A 24,782-nucleotide genomic window follows, 5' to 3' on the forward strand; every position below is an offset into this window, starting at 1 on the left:
AACTAGATTTCTTGGCTACCACACCTGTTTTGTCCTGAACTAAATATCTGGATAGGAAATTATCTCTGCACCTTTTGGGGAGAAAAATAGACTGAGCTGCCAGATATGAAGTTTGTCAAACCATCAACCTACAAACTGCATTCACAATAGCCACAGTATTTTTTAAGTCAGCAGTTAGTTTTCAGCTTGAATTAACTGTGTCCTTGGAAGGATGCACTTGGCATGAGGGTTTAATGTGTCCCTATACATTGATACCACAGTCTTGCAAGAAGTTCTCTGTTAGAATATCCTTGTGAAATACTAATAGTTATTATTTTTGCAAAATGAAGTAGTGGGAGATCATCACCAGACAGCTTTTTCTTGAATTACAACAATTTTCTACTGATAGCAGTAGTAAATTTGCCACCTTACTCTTCTGGAAGGCCCTCTCTTCCTCTCTTTGTGGTGGAAAGATGAAATATAGGCAGGTATAAAGAAAACCTGGAGTAAGAGACTACTTTACACAGATCTCTGGAGTAAAATCTTAAAGAAAAACCTCTGTGACAATGTGTGTTACAACTGCTTCTCTGGCCCAGAACATTAAATTCCAACATGTCCGTGAGAGAGGTGAAGTCAGACGAATATCTGATATTTTTTTCAGGAATTAAAAAAATGTTCCTAAAAGGGTAATTTTTAAAGGAAATATTTCAGATGGGAAAAAAAGATTATTTTAACACAGGATAAAGTCTGCTGCTTTGTACTACTGCTTTAAATCTTTAAATGACTTCACAGCCATTGACAATAAAGGAGCAGGGACATAGCATGGGTCCCATTCCTGCCTATATGTATTGCCCGCTAAAATCTGATCAGTTCTTGAGAAACACTACAGGGGGGATTGACCATCATCTTGATTTTATGCCTCTGTAACACTACTGTGTTTAGTAAAGTAACACCTGCCTACTCTGGAAATAACTACACCCCTTTGGTTTGCCTTGTCTTCCACTTAGGACTGTGACTTGATAATTACCAAGTGAAAGCAGAAACATACTGGTTGATTTTATTAAATGCCAGTGTGATACATTTCTAGAAAGTAATAAATAACTGAATAAACTTTTTCATTTATAAGAAGAAAAGCATCACTAATCTTGATGTATTTACTTGAACCTGGGCTGATTTATCTATCACTATCAAGACAAAAGTAGCCATCAAGAGTAAGAGTTGTTCAAGACTGGAAGAAAACAGAGTATATTAATGAAATGTACTCAGCTGAGAGCCTATTATGGTGTCTATCCTCTCTTCTGTGCCACTGCAGAGCTAAAAGTGATTGATAATAACCTTGTAGTTACCGTACAATTTGCCTACAATTTTATAGCTGCAGTCATGGCATTGATCTACAGTTAAATGAGATAATTCCTGTGTGCTATCTTGCCAGTCTGCCAGGAGCAATGTACCCGTTGTACCTGTAAAGTCACAAAAAATGAATACCTGCTTGAATCCAGGGCTAAATATAGAAGTTTTAGATAGCTACTTTATGAAATTTCTATAGAGAATCTTCTGAAGTTTGTAAGAGAAATGTGATGAGGATTATTGAAACCTGGAAATTTCTATGAATAATACTGCTTTTAGGAGCAGAGTATTTTATAGCCTCTGCTTTCTTCCTCTAACTACATGAATGGTGCAAATAATTCTTTTCTGAAAAGAAAAGAAAAAAAAACAACTTCATAACTGCAGTCTTAATAATATTAAGTTCTAAGACACTAGAAAATGTTTATATAGCATTTACTAAATTAATCTGCAGAACTGGTAGACTACATAAGCTAGTTTAAAATACAAGGTCTTTTCTTTCTGCTTTTTAAAAATCTTGAACATAAGCATGATTGATCAAAATTCAAGCTCTTATAAATCTTACTGGAAAATTCCACTGAAATCCTACTTTGTACCAGGAACCAAGACTTCCTGAAGCTTTTAATGATATATGTAAATTTTTCACCCAATTTCTTCCAAATGGCTTCTTTCACCCAACCTCCCAAACTTAAAATGAAACCATTGTGTGACAAAACCCCACAAACCACTTCCTGAAAAAGTTTGCTCAAAGAAGAGCATGGTGAAACTCAATAGTTTCAAAGGGCTCTACCTCAAGTATGGCTTCTTACTCCTTCTTGCAGTGAAGTCCCTTTTTGCAATGTCAGTGAGTGATACCATGATGGTTATAGAGGTGGCCAAATGGGCTAGGAGGAGTCAGAAGCTGCTGGTGTGACAAATTCCGGCTCAAAAGAAGGAATCTGGGGTATCCTCAGGTTGCCTATGACACAGCTTTTTAATTCACACCACTTTCCATGATTTCAGTCAAAAATGCAGAATTTGAGACTGTATGTCTTAGAAAATGAGGAATGCTGAAGAGAAGGCTTCTGCTTGGCAAGCAGGGCTGTGTTATCCACAAACTGTTGCTACCTCACAGATGCTCTCTGATGATCCATGTGAAATTAATGGGGTATTTTAGTCCAACTCCAGGTAGATTAGAGCATTTTCTTCCAAGAGCCATTGTTACATGCGGTGTCACCTGCTGTTGATCTTATTAGTTATCCTACCAACTGAAAGAAATGTTGGAAGGTGAGGCTAACCTGAGATCTGCTTTGTTTTCATATGTCACCAGGTACACAGAAATCATAGATGGATTTGTCAGTTTTCAAGTTTTCTGCACCTATGTAAACAAAAGACTATTAAACCACAGAATTACTGATCACAAGCTGTAGATACTTCTTTTTCCTTGTTAGCTTTCTCATAAATCCACAAAGCAAAGCAATAAATGATGCAAGTTATTTTCTCTGTTTATTATTTGGATTTCGGCAGCACCCACAATATGTGAAACACTGACCTCATCCATGGAAAGACAACTTCTCTGCATACTTTTTGGTTTAATACAGACAGGATTTGTGTACCTGACAGGTTACTCAGCTACATTCTATAATTTTCTTAGTGCCAGAAATGTGTTTTGATGTAGAAAACATTGAGTCTAGGGTCCTGATCTTGCCAACTGTTAGGCTTATGCAACACTACGGTGAGATTTTCTGCTTGCCAAATAGGATTGTTCACTGTAGTAAACTTAAGTATGTGTGAATGTGTTGGCAGGGTCCCAGTCTCTGAGGCTCTGCTCCTATAAACACCCATGTGCATAGCTGTGCTCACACAACGATGCACACTGATTTTAATAGACTGATTTACTCCAGCTGATTATGTATTCTTCTTGAAATAATCTGTTTCTTACTGGGTTAAGGCAGCAGCATTAGCCCAAACCAGCCAAATGCTTTTGAGAATTTGTGTTGCTTTCATTAAAGTCTCAGCAAGTAATTTTTCAATCGGCTTCAAACATGCACTGGCCACCTCATCTTTCTGTGACTTGGCCGGTGTCATTTTAGGTTCAGTATTTTGCTTCAGCTCAGACAACTTCACTTCTGCCACATGCCTCATGCATGTCTGCATGATTTGAAACAGTGTTGATCTCTTCGTGGTACCCAGCTGAAGGCACAGCTGGGAATTGTTTTTCTGGAGCAGGGACATTTTTTTATCTGCTCAATGCTGTGCCCCTCTACAGCATTGTACTTCCACAATCAATGCTTTTGGTGAAAGACACAGAAGAGAACAGGTCTGCACAGACAAATGTCTTCTCACAGCTACCTGTGGTGAGTCTTTCTTCCCCAGCATTTCTGGCTGGCTACCCTGAGCAGTTTCCTCAGGCAGCGATGTTGAACTCCTGCTACTTCAGCCAAGAGCCCAGCTTTCTCCTCTCCTGCCTCTCCTCTCCTCTGCTTTGCAAGTTGTGGGAGAGATTTTGGAAATGAGGGGACACTGGAGATCAGATGAGAAAAAATAGTCCTGTTGCTGCCAATGCTGCCAGTTTGATCAGACATGCTCTCTCCTTTTTGCTCCTGGAGCCTATTCATGAGAGCTGAGTTGGTAGATCTTGGAGACCAGCCTGCAATGCTGCTTACAGTCTCCTCTGTGATGTGGGGCATGAAAGCTACGGTAGTAATCTGACGTGACACATACCACTGAGAGAAAGTCTTGTCTGCAGGTTTGAACTAGTTACGGTTTATAAGAGTGAGAAAGTTGTCTTTCTTGTGTGTAATAGCACTATAAAGATTACCTCTCAAGACTGGCACAAGATTGATGTCATAATAATCGCTTTTAAAACCTTCTGTGAGCTTGCTTGGGGTCATCTCAATTTCCATCTCCTGAGAAGAAAGTAGTCACACCAGAAAAAAAGACCTGGCTGGCCATCTGAACATTGAGCACTAAGCCTCGGGAGAAGACAGCATTCTATTTTTAAAGGCTGGCAGCTGAACTGGAAAGCAACTGAACAGTTAAGCTAGGTTCAAAGACTGAATGAGATAAAATTGTAGGCTGTAGAAATAAATCCTCTTTCTAAATTCCCAAGGTAATTCAGTGGACTGAGGAAACCAAAGTAGTCCCATGTGATCAAACTCATGAGAATTACGCCACTCTTTGTCCTCAGAGCAAACAGAAAAGCACTTTCTTGTCAGTAGTTTGAAACATTGTCCACCAAGCAATTATTGATTTGCTCAAAGGATCTTCTGTCTGTTGTATATCTGTGGCCCTTGTGGCAAAACACTGTGAAGATGCATGCAGTTGCCCTGACAGCTCAGGATTTAACAGCTGTGTCTGTGCCTAGACACAGGACACAGCAGGTCCATCCATGACAACAGCTGTTTCATGCACTGGTCAGCTACAGCCATGCTTAAAAACCTACCAATGTAGAAGTCTTGTAGGGCTTTTCAGTATGGGAATTATTTACTTCATGTTTACTGAATATGCATGGCATTTAGAATGTCTTCAGCATGTCTTCCAGAAAATTATCAGGCAAGTGGTTTAAAAGGCCTGGTTTAGTACATTGAGACTACATGCAAAGTTCAGACAGTATTTGCTGAAGCTGATCATATTCTGAACTCGAATGTGAGCTGAGGAGAAGCACCCTCTGCTTTCAAAGCTGTGTAATCATTAAAGTTATCTGCAGAATGGGGGAACTAACAACTGAGGTTTTATCAGGGTGTCACTAGTTTTCACTATCTTTTAACATACTATGGCTGAAATTTTATGCTTTCCTTTTGAGCTACACCATTTGATGATCAGATGTGAGATAAAAACCTTCAGTGAAAGGAGACTTATTTGTCAAGCATGCTGTCTGACTGAGAATAAAATCTGCCCTAAAGGTCTAAAGATTACCTAAATATTTAAATATAGCTTAAAAGACCTTTCTGTGTCCAATGAAAGGTGTTGGCTCCTGTTAAATATACTTGCATTAAATATACTCGCAGAGCACGAATATTTACGTAATGGACTGTTCACATCCATCTGCCATTAGTTATGGTTAGAACATTGTCACTGGTAGGTGAACTACAAAGAAACTCTCCTCTCAAGACAGGTGACTGGGACCATGGCAACCAATTTGCTCTATTCTGTTTGATCTGAACTCAGTTTTGTCAGCTTTGTCATCAGTGCTAGAGGAGCTCACCATGGGACAAGGCGGATCTTGATAATGCCATGTACTGAAAACATACACAGGAGATTTCCCCAGGGATTGAAAATTGAAGAGAACTTTTGTTCTTTCCAGCAAATTTGAAGACTGTTATTTCTCATGGACTGTGTGAGAACATTAACCAGATCATATGCAGACAATATACTCATCATGTGATTCACCCAGACCTTTGGTCTCAACTGGAAGTGCTTGCTATGAAAAATCCAAAAAGATCAGAGCAATGAAGACGAATTGCTTACACTTTCAAGTTTGTATTAACTTCTATGGTAGTCTGTAGGAGCTGACCCGTTTCAACAGACCAGTCAGAGGTATTCTCTGACGTCTCACCACTTGGCATGTTATCTTGAGCTAGGCAGGCTTGAAAAGTCAAGTGATCTGGGCTGCAAACTGGCTACAGCTCAAAACTCCTCAGAGAGCTTGCTGCGTGCTTGCAGAGGATTGTGCTGTTACTGATCCCCTCCAAAGTCTTACAGAGGGAGTTTGAACTGAGGTTCATCAGTAGGCAGTAGCCATGAATTCTTAAGGTGTTATTGCCCAACATTTGTGATTGGATTCTTCCACACCCTGGTTCTGACAGCTGCCCTAAATGCTTGAGAGCTTTGCGTGCAGTTGTGGGCCCCCCAAAATACGAATAACATGTGGCTGTTGAGTAAATCCAGAGGAGGGTCAGGAATATGATGAGAGGGCTAGACAGACTGAGAGAGTTTGGGTTGTTCAGCCTGGAGAAGAGAAATCTCTGGGGAGACCTTATAGTGGCTTTCCAGCATTTGAAGAGAGGCTACAAGGAAAGCTGGAGAGGGACTTTTTAAAAGAGCATGTAGTGATAGGACAAGGGGAAGAGTTCTGAGCTGGAACAGGGCAGATTTATGTTAGGTATTAGGAAGAAATTCTTCATTATGAGGGTGGTGAGACACTGTGACAGATTTCCCAGGGGAGCTGTGGATGCTTCCTCCCTGGAAGTGTTCAAAGCCAGGTTGTATGAGGCTTTGAACAACCTGGTTCAGTGGGAGGTGTCCCTGCCCATGTCAGTGGTGTTAGAACTAGGTGATCTTTAAGGTTCCTTACATCTCAAAACATGATTCTATGATTGTCTGAAATCATAGGTCCTGGATCCTCTTCAAGAACAATATTAAAATGGCTTAGAGTAACAGGCTAAAATCTGACAAAACACAACGCTTTAGCCAGCCCACCTGAGTTGCTGGCATGTGCCTTCACAAACCTGCTGAAGACATCTTGTTTGACTTGAGATCCTGTGTTGGAAGTTTTTGCTTTTACCACGTACTGAGGGAGGGAATGTGACATATCTGATAAGGCTCCACATTGTTTCTTTGTTAGGAGTACTGTTTATCAATCATACAATACAAGTATGTGGCATTTGCAAGAGATGGAGGGAGATGGAGGAGATGGTGAACAGCTGGGATGTCCATTCTCCCTTTTTGAAATGTTCAAGTCCAAACATGGAATAGTATGTACATTTCGTTTACTCAAGAGCATTCATGTTCAAAAAAAAAAAAAAAAAATCCCCATTCAAAAAACTTAGAGGAATTGTGTAAAGGAAAGAACTTCTATTTCCTGACTGACTTCCTCTTTCTTATTTCCCACATACTTTCTCTGTTATATGTTTCACAAATGTGAAAGAATTTTAGATTTAGATTGTGTTTAATCCTTTCTAATCTGATTTAGCTCCAGTTTCAGTGTGAAAGCCAGTATTATTTTAAGAGGCAATACTGGGAGAATTTTAGTTTACCTGTAGTTTACTTTAGTTATAACTTTAGCCATAGCTCTGCAGTACAGACGGTGGGTACATTTTCATGCTTACATTTTTAATAGCATGCTAAATAAACAGAATGCATTGAAATGAGTAACTACTGTCTCCAGAATAGTTCCTTTAGGAGCAATAGGAATTCATTTCAAGGATGCAACCACAGCCACTGAGAGGGAAGAAAACATTTAATTGCCATGTAACCACCAGGAAGATATAGGAGGCAAAGCATAGTGATGCTGTGCTGGAAGAAGTCTTCAGAATGGCACATCCATCCGTGTCCCATGAATGAACCCATATGCCTTAATAAAAACATTATTTTTCTGACATTTCTTAGGGTATGAGAGAAGTTCCATCATTGTTGCTCATGCTGCTTACAAGGATGACTTTCCGGTTGTTTTTCTGAAAAGCAAGAAAATAACAGGTTAGGATTTGTACAGATCTCTCTTCTCGCTTCGCTCATTTTGAATGATCTTGAAAGGCCTTATAAATATCACAGGTGGCTGGAGTGCCAAGTCTTGTCCTACAATCTCAACTCTCTGGAGAGGATAGCTCTCTGTAGCTCCAGTCAGCTCCTGTGTCCAGAAGGGTGGGTGGGAGGCAGAGGTGGGCATGTTGTATTACACAGTTACATTTTGATACCAGGGAGCAAATGCCCTTGCAAACCTTCACACACTGGAATCACAGAATTGCCACAGTTGGAAAAGACCTCTGAGATTACCACGCCCTTTCCCTTACTTTTTGTTTCCTGCCCTGAACTGAGGAAATTCAAAATCTGATATGCCAACAGACAGAAACAGACCAAAAATTCCTCTTTTAATAGATTTGAGAAGTATTTGCAATTAGAAGCAGCAAACCTCTCTCTTTTTTTTTTTTTTTTCTTTTTTTTTTTTCTTTTTCTTTTTTTTTTTCTTTTTCTTTTTTTTTTTTTTTTTTTCTTTTTCTTTTTTTTTTTTTTTTAAAGGGGGAGTTAAAAAATTTGCAGCGTGCCAGCAGTTCCAGGATGCAAACATCCTTTCTGATGAGGAAGAATCCAGCTCCTCTCTCCAGGACATTTTTCAGTATCGACAAAAAAAGCCCCAAACCTCTGTGACTTGGCCAGATTTACTAACCACCACTATGCAGTTTAACACAGCTGTGAGCGAATTCAGTGGCAGAGCTTTGAAAATATGTCAGAGAATAAAGAAGAAAGAGGGAAGTGAAAAATGGGACAGAATATTTTCTTTCTCCCAAGACAGGCTAACTTCTAGTGGGCAGGCTGAAATATTTATATACTCATACCTCTGCATACATTTATATACGTATACCTGTCTGAGAAGGCAAAATTCTTGAAGGGATCCAAATGTTTCAGAAATACCTGTTAGAATAGAATACATTTTACTAATAAAATAACCCATTTTTCCTTTCACTCCTGCTGTTACATTCCCCACTGTGGCCTGGAAACCAGATGATTTTCAGAAAGAAGAAGCCTGATGCTGAATTCAGCCACGACTGAGTAAAGGCAGAGTAATGTTTCTGAACTGCAGGGTGTGACTCCAGATTTACACCCAGTTTCTAAGAATCTGAATCTGGCCTGAAGTATTTAATTCCTACCAAAGCTGTGTCCTGCTGCTTTCCTGAGGCTGCTGTCTGCCACGCACAGCGTTTTCTGTCATGCAGTAAGAGGCAGCACAGTGTGAGCTCTGCAGCTGGACTTGCAGCTAGGAAGGGCAGCACAGCAGTAAGAACTTGGAAAAAAAAAATTATTTAAAAAATCTTCCTCCCCTCCCCACTCTCCGCAGGGTCACAATTAGAGGAAATGGGACAGGATACATTCAGACCAAGGGGAGCCAGAACGAGGCTGGAAGTGGATTAGTTCAAGGGGAGACTGGACAAACACTTGGAAGAGACCCTTTGAGGGTTACTAATAGACAAACCACGTCAAACTCAGGAAATTCCCCGAGCTGAAAATAGTAAGGGGCTACCGTGTATTTGGAGATAGAAGATTGCCTTGCTCTGTCCTTCCTCTTCCTTGGTGTCCACTTAGGACAACATCAAAGAAAAGCAACTGAGATGTATTTTGCTCTGAATCCATGTGGCTTTTATTTCATTTTTTAGGGGCAGAGAAGATCTGAGGACTGAGGGAAAGACAGCAGGGGAAAATGGGGGCAGCTTTGAGGTTCTGTGTCTGGAGTTACAGGAAATTTCATTCTTCTTCTCACTTGGTTTCAGTTCTAATTTTCCCCACACTAAACTGCACTTGATGTTCACATCGGCTTCAGCATTCAGATTTCATTCTGCTGAATAGATTCCATCTGCAGTTTGGCAAACCTGCAGGTAATTAGCTCTCCCTTGTAATTAAATTTCCAGTTAATGTCCCATTAAGATAAGTGAGAAGAAGTTGCATCTTCTGCTTAAGTGGTGATTTCACAAAACAAAACATTTCATAGCCTTTGAACAAACAAGCACTTTCATTTGCTGAGGTGAGATATATTTGTAATACAGAAGCAGATCTTAATAATTTACATATTTAGAGCATTTATTTTTTCTCCAAAGAACTTCAGTACCTAGTGAGTTAGTGCAGGAGAAGAGCATAGCCTATCCTGGGATTAAGGCATCAAGCAAACAGGGTCCTCTCCTTGCTTTTATTCATGGTTGCCTTTCTCATGCCACGACTGCCATGGAAACCAGGATTTTCACAGGGGGCTGCTAACTGTTTCATTGCCTAATCTGAGACAGCCCAGGCCTAATTTCTGTGTCTGAGCACTGACAAGCATGGCTGCATTTTCTGGCCAGGGTGGGCAGGCAGTGCTGCTGGCAGCAAAGGCAGGGTGAAGAGTCAGGGTATATGGAAAGCTGACATCTGGGGTGCCTCACCCATTCCTACCCACTTTTTGAAGCCATGTGGAAAAGAGCACGGTTCAGTTTACCAGCATGTGAAGTGCAGGAAACTCTATTTACTTTTCACTGCACAGTGTGCTGAATAAAGAGCTCTTTAAGACCAAGAGCACAGAAGAAAACAGACTTTTAGATAAAGACATATCTGCAAAAATAAATGTGACATTTATATCATATGCATTACAGTAAAAATGAAAAAAAAATGTTCTCTGCTCTGAGGGTCTGGAAAACAACCACTCCCCTTTTTTGTATTCAGCAGGCACAGGGATGAAATGGACCTCGGAGGGCATTATGCTCTTGCATTTGAACTATATGAAAAAATAATAATAAAAAAAAAAAATTAAAACACCTTTTTTGATTTGTAACACTAATAAGTGAAGGTGTAAGCCTGGGATTTTGTGCTGGCTGATACAGCATTGTTTTGTCCCAGGCCACTCATGGGTGCTCAACATAATTTTCTGTTCTCTTTTGCTTGTACACACAGAGAGCAGGAGAAAAATGTCTGGGAAAAGAGGCTGGCAGCTCTAGTTACCCATTGACATAAAAGACCCTTTGGTAGCAAAGCTTTGTTTTAAAGTCTCTTGAGACATACTCTGTATTATTCTGCGACAGATTTTGGAAAAGAAAAAGATCTCATTCAACAATAAATGATTAAATGAGTACTGTGAGCAGTGAATGAGTACATGAAAGTCATTGAATTAAGAACAAAAAGCTTGGGGCTCTGAATTTCTGCAGCAAGCAAGGAACGTTTTTAGTGATAGCATAATGCAACTTAACTTGTTTCAGCTGTTGAAAACTTACCTGAATTGTGGGAACTATCAGTGAGAAGTGGCAGTGTTTAATTACCTCCTAAAAGCCCTCACCTGAAATCACCTTAAAAAGTGTGCATTGAGCACATGCTGCAGCCCTTCTTTAAAGAACATCCTGTTGGCAGGATCCCTTTTCCCCTCCATTATCTTCGCCCTCCTCCCCCCCCAAACCATTAAGCTTCAGCTTTAATTATCGGATTTTTATCACCGCAAGAAACCACCAAATCTGACCGAGAAGGTTTTCTCTCCCAGATACAACTCAGATTTTTCTGATGCTTACGGTAAACTAATAAGGGTGCAGGGAGGTGGAAGGGGTGGGAGGGGGGGGGGAGAGGGAAAGAAGAGGTGTGCCAGAAGGCGAAAACTTCGTCAGATGAGAGTTTGCAAGCCAAGTATGACGTATCGTTTCCCCCGGTGACGCGTGAGCCGGCGGCGGCCGCTTTCCCGCCGTTTCCCGCGTTCGGGGATCGTCTGGGCGATGCTGCCCCCCGGTGGCGCCTCCCGGTACCCGCCGCCCGGCACCTCCCGATAGCAGCATGCCCCACACACACCCCGGGCAGGACCGCGGATCCCCCCTGACCGCACGGGTGTCCTCACCTTCCCTTTTTTTTTTTTTTTTTTTTTTTTTCCTAATGCTTTGTTTCTTTTTTTTTCGGTATGTCATCGGAATAGTTGCTCCAGCTCACAGGCTTTTATTTTTGCAGAAATGTGTGTATGACTTCCTTCTGCATTCTGTTCTGTAAATGAAAATATTTGTATTGAAGCTCTGAACACGGACTAATTCCGTCCCTACTGTTAGGAAAATGCCACTTTTCAGATACATTGTTTGAACCCCAGGAATGAGCCTATAGGGGCATCTGACTACGATCTATTGTGCCCTTATTTCATAGCCTTCCCCTTGCAAAAGTCTATTGACAATGAAAGTCAAATTAATTGTGATATTGTTGGCATGTGCAGAAAATACTTTGTGAGGAAGTAAACCTGCTTGAATCTTGATCAAAAAAGCTTAATTTGATTAAATGTTTCATATCCCTTTTAACTCTTTTAGAAGAGCTCACGATATAATGTAATTTTGTTCCTGTCTTTGAAACGATATAACCTTGATCCCTTCTTCGGCAAAAACAGTTCATCTCTAGTTTATAGTACCTTCTGAGTTCTGCAGGCAAATAATAATTCTTTAAAGTGTTCCCATTCTGTATGTTAATTAGGCTAAATGAAGATCCTTTTTATTGCCCATGGCCTTTCTGAAGCATCTTCTAACTAGCTCTTCTCCTTTTCCACACTCCAATGGACTGTGGAAAATGAGGGCTTGATATCATGACCTAGAATCAGTGCAATGGAGAAGACTCTTAAAATTCTTCACTACAAAATCACAGACCCTTGTCAATACCCTTAACTGGGTACACTGTGCCCTTGCATAAAATTAAGTTGATGTGCAAGATAAGTTGGCTTGCCAATAGATCACACAAGGAGGCTACCTCGGGATACAAATGAGTAATAATCAAAAGGTAATTGCTCCCTTTCCAGTGGAATAAATCAGACCTAACTGTCTGCCATAATAACGCAATTTCCCGAAAGGTGTCAGCAGTTTCCATATGTGTATTCCCATTTTTTGAATTTGTATTTCCCATATGCTGGGGGGAAGTACACATTCCTAATGCTAGTCATAGAGGTGGGTGGAATTTTATTTTAACTAACATTGGTGTAAATATGACTGATGCAGTTATTCCAGAAGGTAGTTACTCTAGTTTATGCTCTTGCGAACCAGAAAAGAATTCAGTTGTGTGTTTCAGGTTGGTCTAAGACTCTGACTGTGATAGCACTTACCTCAGTTCTGGACTGATACAGTATAGGATTCAAAATCTGTGATTCTTCTGAGATTCACTGCAGTTCCAGACTGTCACTGCAGAAAGCCATGCAGATATAATGGAGGTGGGAGCAAAATGATACAAGTAGGTTGTCATTCTGTAGGTTGCTTTGAAACTCATGAGGCCTCCCCTATAAATTAGCAACTATGAATACACAATCTTAGGTTGATATCTCTCTACCCTTCTCTCATAAATTCTTTACAGTGTTTTCCAAAATAATGAAATCTAAAGCTTTGTTCAGCCTGATTTGGCCTTCCTCATGAATACAGTGCTGTGTGTCTTACAGAATCTTCATTTGTAGCTTGTGAGGATAAATGGTTGGTTGGTTGGGTTTTTTGTCTGGAAACAGTGAAATGTGTTTGGACTGCAGAATTAGTCTTCACGCTTTCACTCTGTATTTTATGAGGTTTTTTGGTTTTGTTTTCTTTTTTTTTTTTTTTTTCTGGGGGAAAGGTGCATGCAGCAATTAAGCATTTTACAGATAAATATACCCATGCAGTATATGGCAAAACAAATGCAGTATGTACATATCCATGTTATATACACACAGAGCTTTGGCTTGAGTTTCTAAAGGCAGCAACCAGTGCCATTCCAAGCTGTCTTTCAAGACTGCAGTAAAAGGTTTATGATCTTTATCTACTAGCATGGGTGACTCATAATAAATGTACTCCAAAGGTGTAGTGCCGTGTCCAGCACTGATTGCTCTGACAAATGAGTACTCCTCTTCACTAGAGTGATTTGTAATCATATAACAGCTTGACTTTCTGTCTGGAAAAGCATAGTTCTGTCAGATTGGTTTATGCCACTATATCTCTCACAGAATTTTCAGAGACTGTGACAGCTGTTGGTTTCATATTTACTCCCACGTTTTTCTGTACTTTAAACAAATGGTGTTTCTTCTTTTATTTTTTTTTTTCCTGAATGTTCTAGATGGTGCTGAGACCTTTTTCAACTTAGGAAAAAAAATAACCAAAATATGTATTATGAACACATACTATTTTTTAAAAAACAGGTTTAACAGCCTTCCCTATTTTTTTCTTTTTTTTTTTTTCTTATTTGCTTTAAGAGCTTCTCTCTCTGCTATTCTGTCTGAGAGGTTACACTAGTTTTGCTCGGTCCCTCCAAAGCTGTTTTCTTTTAATTGTAAGACCTGCTCTGCTATTTTCTTGGCTTCCTGAGTAGTTGCAGTCAAATGCTTGTGTCTGATGCACATGTGATATCTGTACTGTCTTCAGTAACTTGGGGCTGTATCTTGCAACAAAGCAGTAATTTTAGGACCTGGTGCATCACAGATTAAAATTTGGCTCCTGTAAGAGAAAAGATGAAATAGACTAGAAATGTCTCAGCCTGAAGAAGAGATGGCTCAGGAAAAAGAGTAACAACTTGAATGAAGGGAGAAAATGAGCCAAGAGGGTTTACAGTGGCAGTGTGAAATTATGAGGTAGAACAGTAAAAAAAAGAAAACAAAACCCCAAATGATATTTTACACAATGCAGAGCTCTACAACTCATTGCCACAGCATGTTGATATCAGAAATGTAAATGAATTAAAAAAGCAGTTAGGCACAACAATGAAAGAAACAGGGAGACAACAAAGAGAATAAACTTCTTTAAGCCAGCAGATAATGCACCTGGAACTATGAGCAGGAGATGCTAACATACACTTGATACGGGGGAAACTGGCATTTGTGGGACAAGATTTTTGTGACTGAGGCCACAGATAGGCAAAACATTGCTATTTGTTCAGTGCATTGTGCATTTGTGCAGTGCATTTCTAAGAATAAGAACTACTGTCAGATTGCACTGCTTCTGGAGGGGGCAAGTGGAGGGAAGCCTTGCTTGTTGAAGTGAGCTCACAGCAACGTGAACAAACAGCAACGCAGTGCTTAGAGCTTTCCAGGCAGTCAAGGGAAATTAATTCAAGTTGTTCATGCTGAAACTCAGTTTGCTTCCTTTGTCTTTTCAGTTAGTGCGTCTTAGACAAACACTGACACTTTTTTTGTATCCTGTTTGATACCTCCTGTTGACACCTCGTATTTCCCAAGAGAGACTGCACAGTCTCATGATATTTTACCTTTATGTCTTTATGCTTTGCCTTATGAGTTATTTATGGTCAATGAACAAACCAAGAGATGTAAGGGCAATGCTTAGCCATTGGGGCAGAATTTTTAGTTCAAGCACCTGTAGCTGTTGGTTGGATTTTCCAAATGTCGGGATTCAGGGTTTCTTCATGAGTTGCCTGTTATAACAAAATGACTGCGATTCAGATCATGAGTTTTTAACTGCAGCACTGTTTCTTCCGGCAGTAGCAGTAATGAAAACCATGGCAGATATCCTGACTTCTTTAAATGAATGGAATTATAACTCCCTGTAGGTGGAAACCCCACGCTGTTAAGCCTGCCTAGTATTTGAAAGACAACTGTAAGTCTTAACTCTTGCACAGTTTAACAAGCATCTTATCTTTGTTAGTCTCTAGTATAATTGTTACCTATAGTGCTGTTAAGAATGTTAAAGCCATATCAGATTTCAGCATATAGTGAGATGACAATCCAGTTTGTTTAATCCGTTTGTGCTCTGAGTATTTTAACTTGTTATCAGGGTGCCCTAGGTAACCATTGTATCACAGTGTGTGTTTTGGATGGTGACTGATAAGACTAGCAAAAAATTCAGTTACTTTCTTCTTAATGAGGGGATCTTTCTATTTTGATACCAAGGCTTGTTTTTAGTTAGTTAAGGCAATGCAAAATCAAATATTCTGAACATATTCATTCATTATATTGATTGCTAGGATCAATATGTTAAGTAAGGAGTTGAAAAGAAAATTAGACAATTCATTATTCAGAAGAAAAAAATTACATTTTCTAATGTCAAATATTTAAATTAAGGTTCTCTAACTACCTGAAAGCTGACCTTTAAGTGAAAGCTTTCTGTTTGCTAAGTATGCCAAATAATTTGAACTTTCATAGACTCTGCCTATGAAAAATCATCTTTCCCCGTCCTTTGCAAGACCTTTCATTTGTGATAAAGAGGTATGAGTGATACTGAGGATGGGAAAAGTTTAGTGGCAGCTTTGGAAAATTGTTATTTAAGAAGAAGATAGACATTTCTCAATGATTATCTGCAAAGTGTGTGTGCCTGTTGCCAGACCAGACCTGCAGCAAACAGGTGGTGCATATTGGGATGTTCAGGTGCAGGTGATGGAGAAAACTGGAGATCAAAGAAAAGCCACACTCTGTTGCTGAAAGACAAGGGTCCTGCAAGCTCAGTGAAGATATCCCACAGTGCATTGTCCTAGTTTGAAAGGTGTCTTTTCCATTGGGCTGTTTTATTCTCTGTGGATAACTACTTCTGACATTTCTGTCCCCTTTGCAAATTATTTCTCAGCTGTATTTCTTTTTTTTTTTTTTTTTTTTTTTTTTCCACAAATCCCTGAGGTTTTTTTGAATTACATCACTGCTTAAAGCTTTGCTTGACCTCAGAGGCTCTTTTGCAGCCAAGGAGACCACTAGCCAGCATTGTACAGCCTGTTCTGCACAAACTTACACTGAACACTGTAACTCGGTCAATCTCTGAAAATTGAGCTTGCAGTATTTATATTAGAAAATGGGGAAAAGTACTGTATATTCCTCTAACTGAAAAATAGTCTTCCATTTACATGATATTGTGACCCACCCACTGAGGAAAAATGGCTCTATGTTTTACAGGTTTCATCATCTCTTCTTAATATGCTCTCTCCAGTTTTCTATCTCAGTTACCAATGACTTGTTGCTAGCTGATGTCTTTTTTCAAAAGGGGCACTTTGTCATAAAATGTAGGCTCATGTGCTTTCACAAATTGTGGGTTGATTCTAAAATGATCAGACTATTATAGTGTAGCTACTGACAGTTTTACCAACATGACCTTCTCCATCCAAATAGGATGGGCTTTTTCATTGCTGAGGAATATCTACATTTAATTTTAAATGGAAAACCTGAACTGATTATTTTTTAAAATATGTGCTCTGTGTCTACCCTGCACCTACTGTATAATTGCACTGAAAATATATTTTTTGACACTTTTAATTGACTCTTATTTACACAGATGAAAAATATGACTGACTGAAAGGATTTATGACATAAATATCTCATAATTAAAAAAAAAAACAAATAGACTTGTGGAAATAGATGTGTCAAGCCAGGATGTTATAAAGTGCAAGTGCTGCAGCCATATAACTTACTTTCTGAAGTGCAATAACACTATAATTAATTATTCCATCATCTAACTATACTCACTATGCTAATGGTACTGGATAGATGTAATTGAAATGTCAAACTTTATATGAATTTGTGATATAATATGTAACAGAACTCATTAAATGAATGATCAATACAATAAAAATAGTTAATCAGATAGAAATCTGTATCAATTAAAAGGGATACATAAGTCCGTCTCCTTGTCTTTGTGTGATTTCACACACCAAAAAAAAAAAAGAAAAAAAAAGACTGGAGACATGTTCTTCACCTAGAGTGCCTTCTTGTCATGTTATATTGTAGTGTACATGCTTCAAAGACAAGCATTATGGTAAATGTGATCGATGAATCACTTTGACAAACAGAAGATTCGCGGTTAAAATTCACTGAAGTCACTCAAAGAATGTTGCTCTTTCGTGTCACATTTCTGAAAGCATCCAGTTTGGAGTAACTTTACATGTAAAATCAATGTGCTCTTCTATGTAATTTCAGAATTTCTGTGTAGACACCACCAAGAAATTGTACTCAAATCTGGCTGCTGATGTTTTGGAATTACAAATTAGTTGTCAAAACGATCTGGTGCATCGTGAGAATAAGGACGTGACTGGGAAAGCTGCATTAGTGGAAACCAGTGTGATTAAAGGTCAGTTAAGCTTTATGGTTTGCGTTATTAACCTAACAAAGCTTAAGCCCTGCCCTGATAAATAATTTACATGCAGGATTATCTTGCATGATTTCACTTGGAATCTGTGGTTTAGTTGAAAGAGATGAAAAGCGAATATTTCTGCTCATCCTCCATAAATGCTGTAAGGAACATTCATTAGAGTTCTCTGCAGCAGCACGGTATTAGGCACTTTTTTACACTGCAGTATGAGTAGTCAGTAGGTTTTAGGAACAGATGTAGAAAAGATGCATTGCTTTTACGCTAGGATGATGCTCACACATAATCTATTGTGAAAACCACTGATTCCAACAGGTGTTAAAGATGAGCAAGAAATTTACACTAAATATATGAAAATGTATTCAACTCACATTTTTATATTTTGAGGGGGGGAAAAAATTAACAAATTACTTGACCGATAATTGTTTTTAAAGCTTGGATTTCCTAAGCAATGTTGATAAGTGGTCAGTTTTTCTACTTATCTTTCAAATTTTTCCTTTTCCAGAAAGGAAACCTACTGAAATTGAGAAACTAAATGATAATAGGATAAATCCCAAAGACTTTGCAGTTAATATAAAAATTTCAATTGATTTAATTAATCTGTCAGTCACAGGTTGTATCTGAAATATGAATACATCACATTAATTGCAACAGTGGGATATTTGGAAGACTGAAGCACAAATCCTCATTCTCACCGCATTTATTAGCTGATACTTGATATCACTCTAAGAACTTCCCATAATGTTTCTCATTACTGTCTTGTCATTCAATGTGTGAGACTCTTAAAAATTGCTACCTATTTGAAACTATGCATATTGAAACTCAAATGCAATGTAAGCAAATTTTATAGAGAGGAATTACTCTGGAGTGTTGAATTGTCATTGATCCTTCTTGCTGTGGGGACTGGTCATTGGCTACTTGTAAGATAGTCCAAAATTTCTTATTTTATCTCTTTGAAAAGCTTCCCTGCAGGCTCCATTTTGTTACTGCTTAGTGATTTGACTAGATTTTATAGGAGTAAATGGTGAAGTTTTGCAGCTACAAAGTATGGTATCCTCTGTTTAAATGGGAAAAAAAATAATATTGAGATACGTTAATGGTGTACTCTTTTGTGCCAAGGGAACTACCTGCAAATCACTTGGACTTGACTGCCCATGCTACATGGACCAGTTGGATCTATTGTATGGGTTACTCTCTGTGGGGTGAGGAAGCCATGGGAAGCAGGGGGGATGCACCTGAAGAAAACACAACCAAAGCATCCTTACTGAAGTAGTAATGTCTTGATGTTTATGCTGAGGACTGGCTTATTCACAAGTGCAGGAGTCAGTGCTTGTGGAGTACTTTACTTGTTGGGTTTAGACTCCTCAGAAACAGTAAAAGCCACCCAGGCTAAAGTCACATAATGGTTTGATAGTCAAGATTTTTCAAAGATTTTTCTTAACGCAGCCACTCAATTCATGCAGTGAAAAGTGGAGTCATACAGTCACTTCCTCTGCCTCTTACAGGAACTGTGCAGTAGTTTCTAAACTAAGATCCCTTGGCTGAGAAAAGAAGTTTGGTGATAGAATTAATAAGGCTTCAGCATCATAATAAGACTGGGAGGTCACCCAGTCTTCTCATTCATTGTTTTAGAACCATTTTCCTACTGTGACAGTATTTGTTACCTGTGTTTCTTCGGTCACTGACCACCACTGAGACAAGTCTGGCTCCATCTTCTTCACTTCTTCCCATAAGGTATTTATACCCAATTTATACTCAAGCCTTCTCTTTTCGAGGCTGAACAGTCCTGGCCCTCTCAGCTTCCCCTCCTGTGCACCAGTCCCTTGATCACCTTCATGGCCCTTTGCTAGACTCACTCCAGAATATCCATGTCACTTGTGTACTGGGGAGCCCAGATCTGGACACACCAGACTCCATGTGCCCTCTCACCAGTGCTAAGCAGATGAGTAAGGATCTCTGTTGGTTTCTGCCTTGCCTAACACAACCCAGGAAGGCCACAAGGACATATTGCTGGCTCATGGCCAGCTTGTCTACCAGGACCCCACATGTTTTGGTTTTTTCTGTAAAGCTGGTTTTCAGCTAGTCAGTCCCAGCCTGTGCTGGTGTATGGGTTCATTCTCCCACAGGTGCAGGGTGTTGTGTTTGCATTCATTAAACCTCCTAAGTTTCCTCTCTGTTCAGTCTTACCAGACTGTCCAGGTCTCTCTGAATAACAGTAAAATCATCTTGGCTACTCCTCCCTGTTTTGTATCATCTGCAGACTTACTGAGGGTACTCTCTGTCCATCATCCATGCCATTAATCAATCACAGTTTCAGTAACACAGACCCACAACATCACCCCTTTTGGTCTTTCCACTAAATCCTGACCCAGAAGCTCTCAGAGGGCTCTTCACCTGTCCCTTGGCAGAGGGTTGCCTCTGTTAGCCATGCTACCAGCAAACATTCTGCTTTCTTCTTCACACTGCTTATTAGCTAATGTGGTTCTGGACACTGAAAAACATACTTGAACTGCCTTCTCTCTCTTTACTCATTTTGGGCCAACAGCATTAGTCTTTTGTCCATCCTACTGACCCTTATTTGCATCGTTCTTGACGAAACTTTTTCAAAGTCTTCAAGAGCATTTGATTTTTATTTTCTATTTTTCATCTACTAGCATGAGTCTGTTTTTTGTAGCATGTTCTTCATTTTTTTTAAGCACTGAAACACTAACTGAGAAGAAAGTTTTTTCAAGTTTTAATTATCTTCTTTTGACTATTCTTGCTCTATTTCCTTTGACCTTCATTCCATCAAGATCCTAACCTTTCTTGTGGTATCCCTTCTCTGAAAGCAGAATTTTCTGCTGTTTGAAGCCCACACATCAATCTTAAAATATGATTTTTTTCTTAACTCTTCCTGCTTCCAATACACATTTCTGTTAAACTTTAGGTATTGATCAGGCTCACTTTTTCCTGTTTATTTCCCTATTATTAAGTTTCTGGCTAGAGATCTGTGCTTTGCAGGTAGCTCTAGGTGTATGGCCAAGAGTATCAGAGATAAAAGGGTGTTAGGGCTGTTGAAGGCTTTCCTTAGTTCTAGTCCTGTGAAGAATCACAGCACTAATTCTTCCCAGCTAGCCCAGTTCTTAGGCCATATGTCTCCTGCCTCATTCCTCATGAAAGCTAAAATTGGTTAATTTGAAGTTCATCCTATATATAGTGTGTTAACTTAGGCTACTCGCTGAAGTTCACATAAAGAATAACCCTTGTTCCTGAGTGTTCCAAGAAAACTCTTAGTACCTCTGTTTATTATGTACATAGACAATCAAGAGGTAGTATTATAATGTCTCTTCTTTTGCAAGGTTAGGAAATGGCTTCTAGCTTAGTTGCCTGGGAGTATATGCCTGTATAAACTTTGTCTAAATCTGAGTATTATGTGAGTTAAAAGATAGATTCAACCTAGACTACAGTCCAGTGGTGGATTGCACACTGACATACCCAAATTAAAGCTAAATGTTTTTCTGAAAGATGTGTGTTAGTATAGCCCAAAATTATTTGGTTCACTTAAAAATAACTGTAATTATACAGGAGATTGGATTAGATGGTGTACAGCAGTTCTTCTTGGCCAGCCAAGGGATCCCCAGGAGTCCACTGTTGCATGCAGCAAGCTTGCCTCTTCCAGAGAGTATTCGCTGCTCTACTAACTCACAAGATAATGGATTAGAAAACATGTCAAGACTAATAACACAGACACACTCTTGTGGGTTTTGAGTGGGAGGAAATGCACCATTCACTGACTAATCTTTAAACTTCTCCTGGTGAATGTTAAGCCACCCTCTGGAGCACCAACCTGTTTCAAATTCCTAATAAGGATGTTGAATCTGTACACTCAAAAAAAAAACCAAAAACAAAACCCAGTTACAGAGACAATTACTATTTCTTGTGAAAGGCCAGATTGCTCTGAAAAGAAAATCAACATGCTTTTCTTTCAGTTTTAAAGCCCCTATTGCCTTTCCTTATAGAGCTCATTTTAATAAATATAGGATTTATATTTTTTTCTAAGAAGCTGAATATTTTCTCTTTGTTGCAATTAAATCTGAATTGGCCACTGTAGATATGATCTTATTTTCTTATATTTGACTGAGTTTGAATTAATTAGAAATAGTAGCAATATCTGCATGATAATAACTCTCATCAGAAATCTGCAGTATCAGTTTTTCTTTAATCTTGAAATTTGTTCTTAGTGGAATTTTAAAAACATTACCTCATCTTCTTGCTCATGTCTTAAGTTTCTGGAATTGTTAGAGTCTGCAATAAAAAAGTATTTATGTTGATTTTGTCTATTGATGTTAGGGCATTTTAGGGAAGATATTTATATGTTCTGACTTTAGACATGCAATTTAGGAGGCCAGGAGAAAGAGAAATTAATGAGTCTAATGGGTCTAATAGCAATTTAAGAAGCATGCGAGATGTCTACTTAATTTGGCAATGAAGACAGTTCAGAAATGCCCCTCTGATTTAGGTTGCTGACTCATCAGTTAAACTTGATTATGGGGATGTGTTCTAAACCAAATATTAAAATGAATTAAACATAAAAGCCTCCAAAACTTAGAAACATGGAATTCTTAATTATTTTGAAAAAGGTTGTTCTTTCTTCAGTGGCATCATGGGAATTTTGTATTGGTGTTCTGAATTAAGGATACAGGGATAAGCAATATGAATTAGGAACACTTTACTGTATCTATGCATGACAACTCTCCCTAGTTTCCCAACTTTATCTCAGACTTTGATTAGGACAAAACTGTTATTAGATCCTTTGGCTACTATTGTTCTGTAACTATATTTAAAAAAAAAATTTGAGCCTTTTACCTGTTTTTTGGCCTTCAAACAAAAAACTTATTCTTGGTTTATGCATCTTCTGGAATATGTTTAGTAGAAAGGTAAGAAAATTACTTAAAAAATGGAGATCACATAATTTCATAGGATGCCAAATGCGCTTTAATACATCATATTTAAATATTTTCCATCACCTTTCTTCTTAACCAAACTCTAACTTGTTGTACGGAAGGGAAAAGAAAGCATAGGCTCTGAATCCTTACATATTTCCCTTGTTTACTGGATATGACCGATTTAAATTGAATTAATATGCAGAGAGTCCAGGCTGGAGATTGTAGAAGTGGTTACAAGCAGGAGGTATTGCTCTGTTGTGTACAGGGTAACTAAAGACAACTTCTCTCTGGTTCTGCTCCACCAGCCCTGTGCAGAGCAGCAGCTGGGAGCCTGGAGGGATGCAGGATGGTGCCCTGAACCCTCCTCCTTATATTCTTGCAGGAAATTATGATGGGGCCTGAAATATGGGGTTGTTTAAAATTTGTGATAACCGTTTCTCGTCTGTAAGAGTTCCTGATATACTGAGGATTTATTTTACAAAAAGAGGCAGTAGTGAATGAATGGAAATTAATGTCTCTAAGAATTCCATTAAGGCAGCAAGATGAAGAAGAAAATTTAAAAAATAAAAGGACAGTGAAAGAGGTCAAGAGATGTCACTTTCAGGAAATTTAAGTTTTTCTAAGAAATTAGATTTAAGATTAAACTTTTCCAAGCAATGGGATCGTAGATTCCAGAGGGAAATAAACATTAAACATAAATGAATTGTAATGCTACAGTGCATATGAAATATTTTGATTGTGCTACTTAATAGTTTTTAAAGATATGCTACATCATCATGTGAAAGAATGGCTAATGGATACCAGCTCAAGGAAAACTCCATTAGTTTTATGGGCTCTGATTCTGCTATTACCCATAAGCTTTCAGTAGCACTCCCTAAGCTATTAGCTCTCATTAGCACTGAGAAACATCAGAACCAGGCACACAGCAAATAAAATGCTTCTGTCTGTAAAAACACTTGGCTCACTCATAGGCCTTCTGTGCTTTTTCACTTAAGTGATGTGCAGAAATAAGGATGTGTTCCTACCCTGTTCAGTTCACAATATTATTGTACACAATAATTAACAACAACTTAAAGTTGGGCATAAATACAAATACTAAATATTATTAATATGGCTGAATGTTAATTTTTGCAGATAAATCCTGAACTGAGCTTTTTACCACAGCTATAAAACTATGTTGTGATCAAGGCCAGGGGCTGGTAGGTGTGCAGCCTTGTATACATGAGCTGGGGTTTCTAGCATTCAAACAAGGGTTCTGATGGGTTGGGTTACTTCTGTTTCCTGCCTTTTGAAGGAGGATAGAATGAAAAGTTATGAGAACTATCTGTGACCTTAACATTTGTGGAAAACCAGCAAGTATATTCCAAGGGGAAAAAACCCAAATCCTACCTGCTTGAGGATACAAGTGATACAAATGGAATTTTTTAGTCTGCAGAGCACTACACTTCCACTATAAAGGCAAATGTAATTATACAAATTGTTCCAGGAAGAGCAGAATTAATGAAATTTGGCTTAATGAGTATTCAGGTTTGTCATCCCTTACTGCTCCTCTACCCCTTCCTCAGTAATAACCAAATTTCTCTTTATGTCACCCTTATCAAACGAAAAAGAGCAGGTCTGGAGCTATGTGTGTGCTGACTGGCCAAGCAATATGCACATGCTGATTTATCCTGCTCTCTGCTGCCAAATGGAGTGTATAACAGCTGCGTTCTGCATGCTTTTCTTTCAATAGAGGAACTAATTCAACTCTCACTTTTGTAATCACATTGACTTTTGCCCTCTTTTCAAATCTGACTGAAATTGGCAAAAAAACTATTAGTACTTAAGAGATTGACAGATGGATGGATAGACAGCACGATGACATAAACTTTGTCTTACCAGGCTGAGATGGCATGTCTGATTTGGTAATTCAGTGTTGAGGCTAATAGAATTTTTTTTTGTTTTCAAACAGGGAAGTAAATTGCACTGATGTCACAGTTTAGAATTCCTTTGGGATCATTCAGCTTGTCCCATTCATTGCTTGGTGCTTGATTGAAGTGTAAATATATACATTTCATAAGCCATCCTACACAGGTTTGGGACTGGGGACAGCCGTGATTTAGTCTGGCTTGATGCCATT

At 38.8% G+C, this 24,782-nt stretch overlaps 1 protein-coding gene across 1 annotated transcript in view; it reads left to right on the plus strand.

Moving 5' to 3' along the window:
* The window catches only part of THEMIS (thymocyte selection associated), a 75,637-nt gene that overhangs the window by 48,791 nt on the left and 2,064 nt on the right, over window positions 1-24,782 (plus strand). Inside the window, exon 5 of the mRNA XM_030448126.1 lies at window positions 17,570-17,720. Within this exon, the coding sequence (XP_030303986.1) occupies window positions 17,570-17,720 (151 nt within the window). The remainder of the gene's footprint in view (window positions 1-17,569; window positions 17,721-24,782) is intronic.

The sequence above is a fragment of the Calypte anna genome, chromosome 3 (assembly GCF_003957555.1).
Source record: "Calypte anna isolate BGI_N300 chromosome 3, bCalAnn1_v1.p, whole genome shotgun sequence".
In the NCBI taxonomy this organism is placed as follows: Eukaryota; Metazoa; Chordata; class Aves; order Apodiformes; family Trochilidae; genus Calypte; species Calypte anna.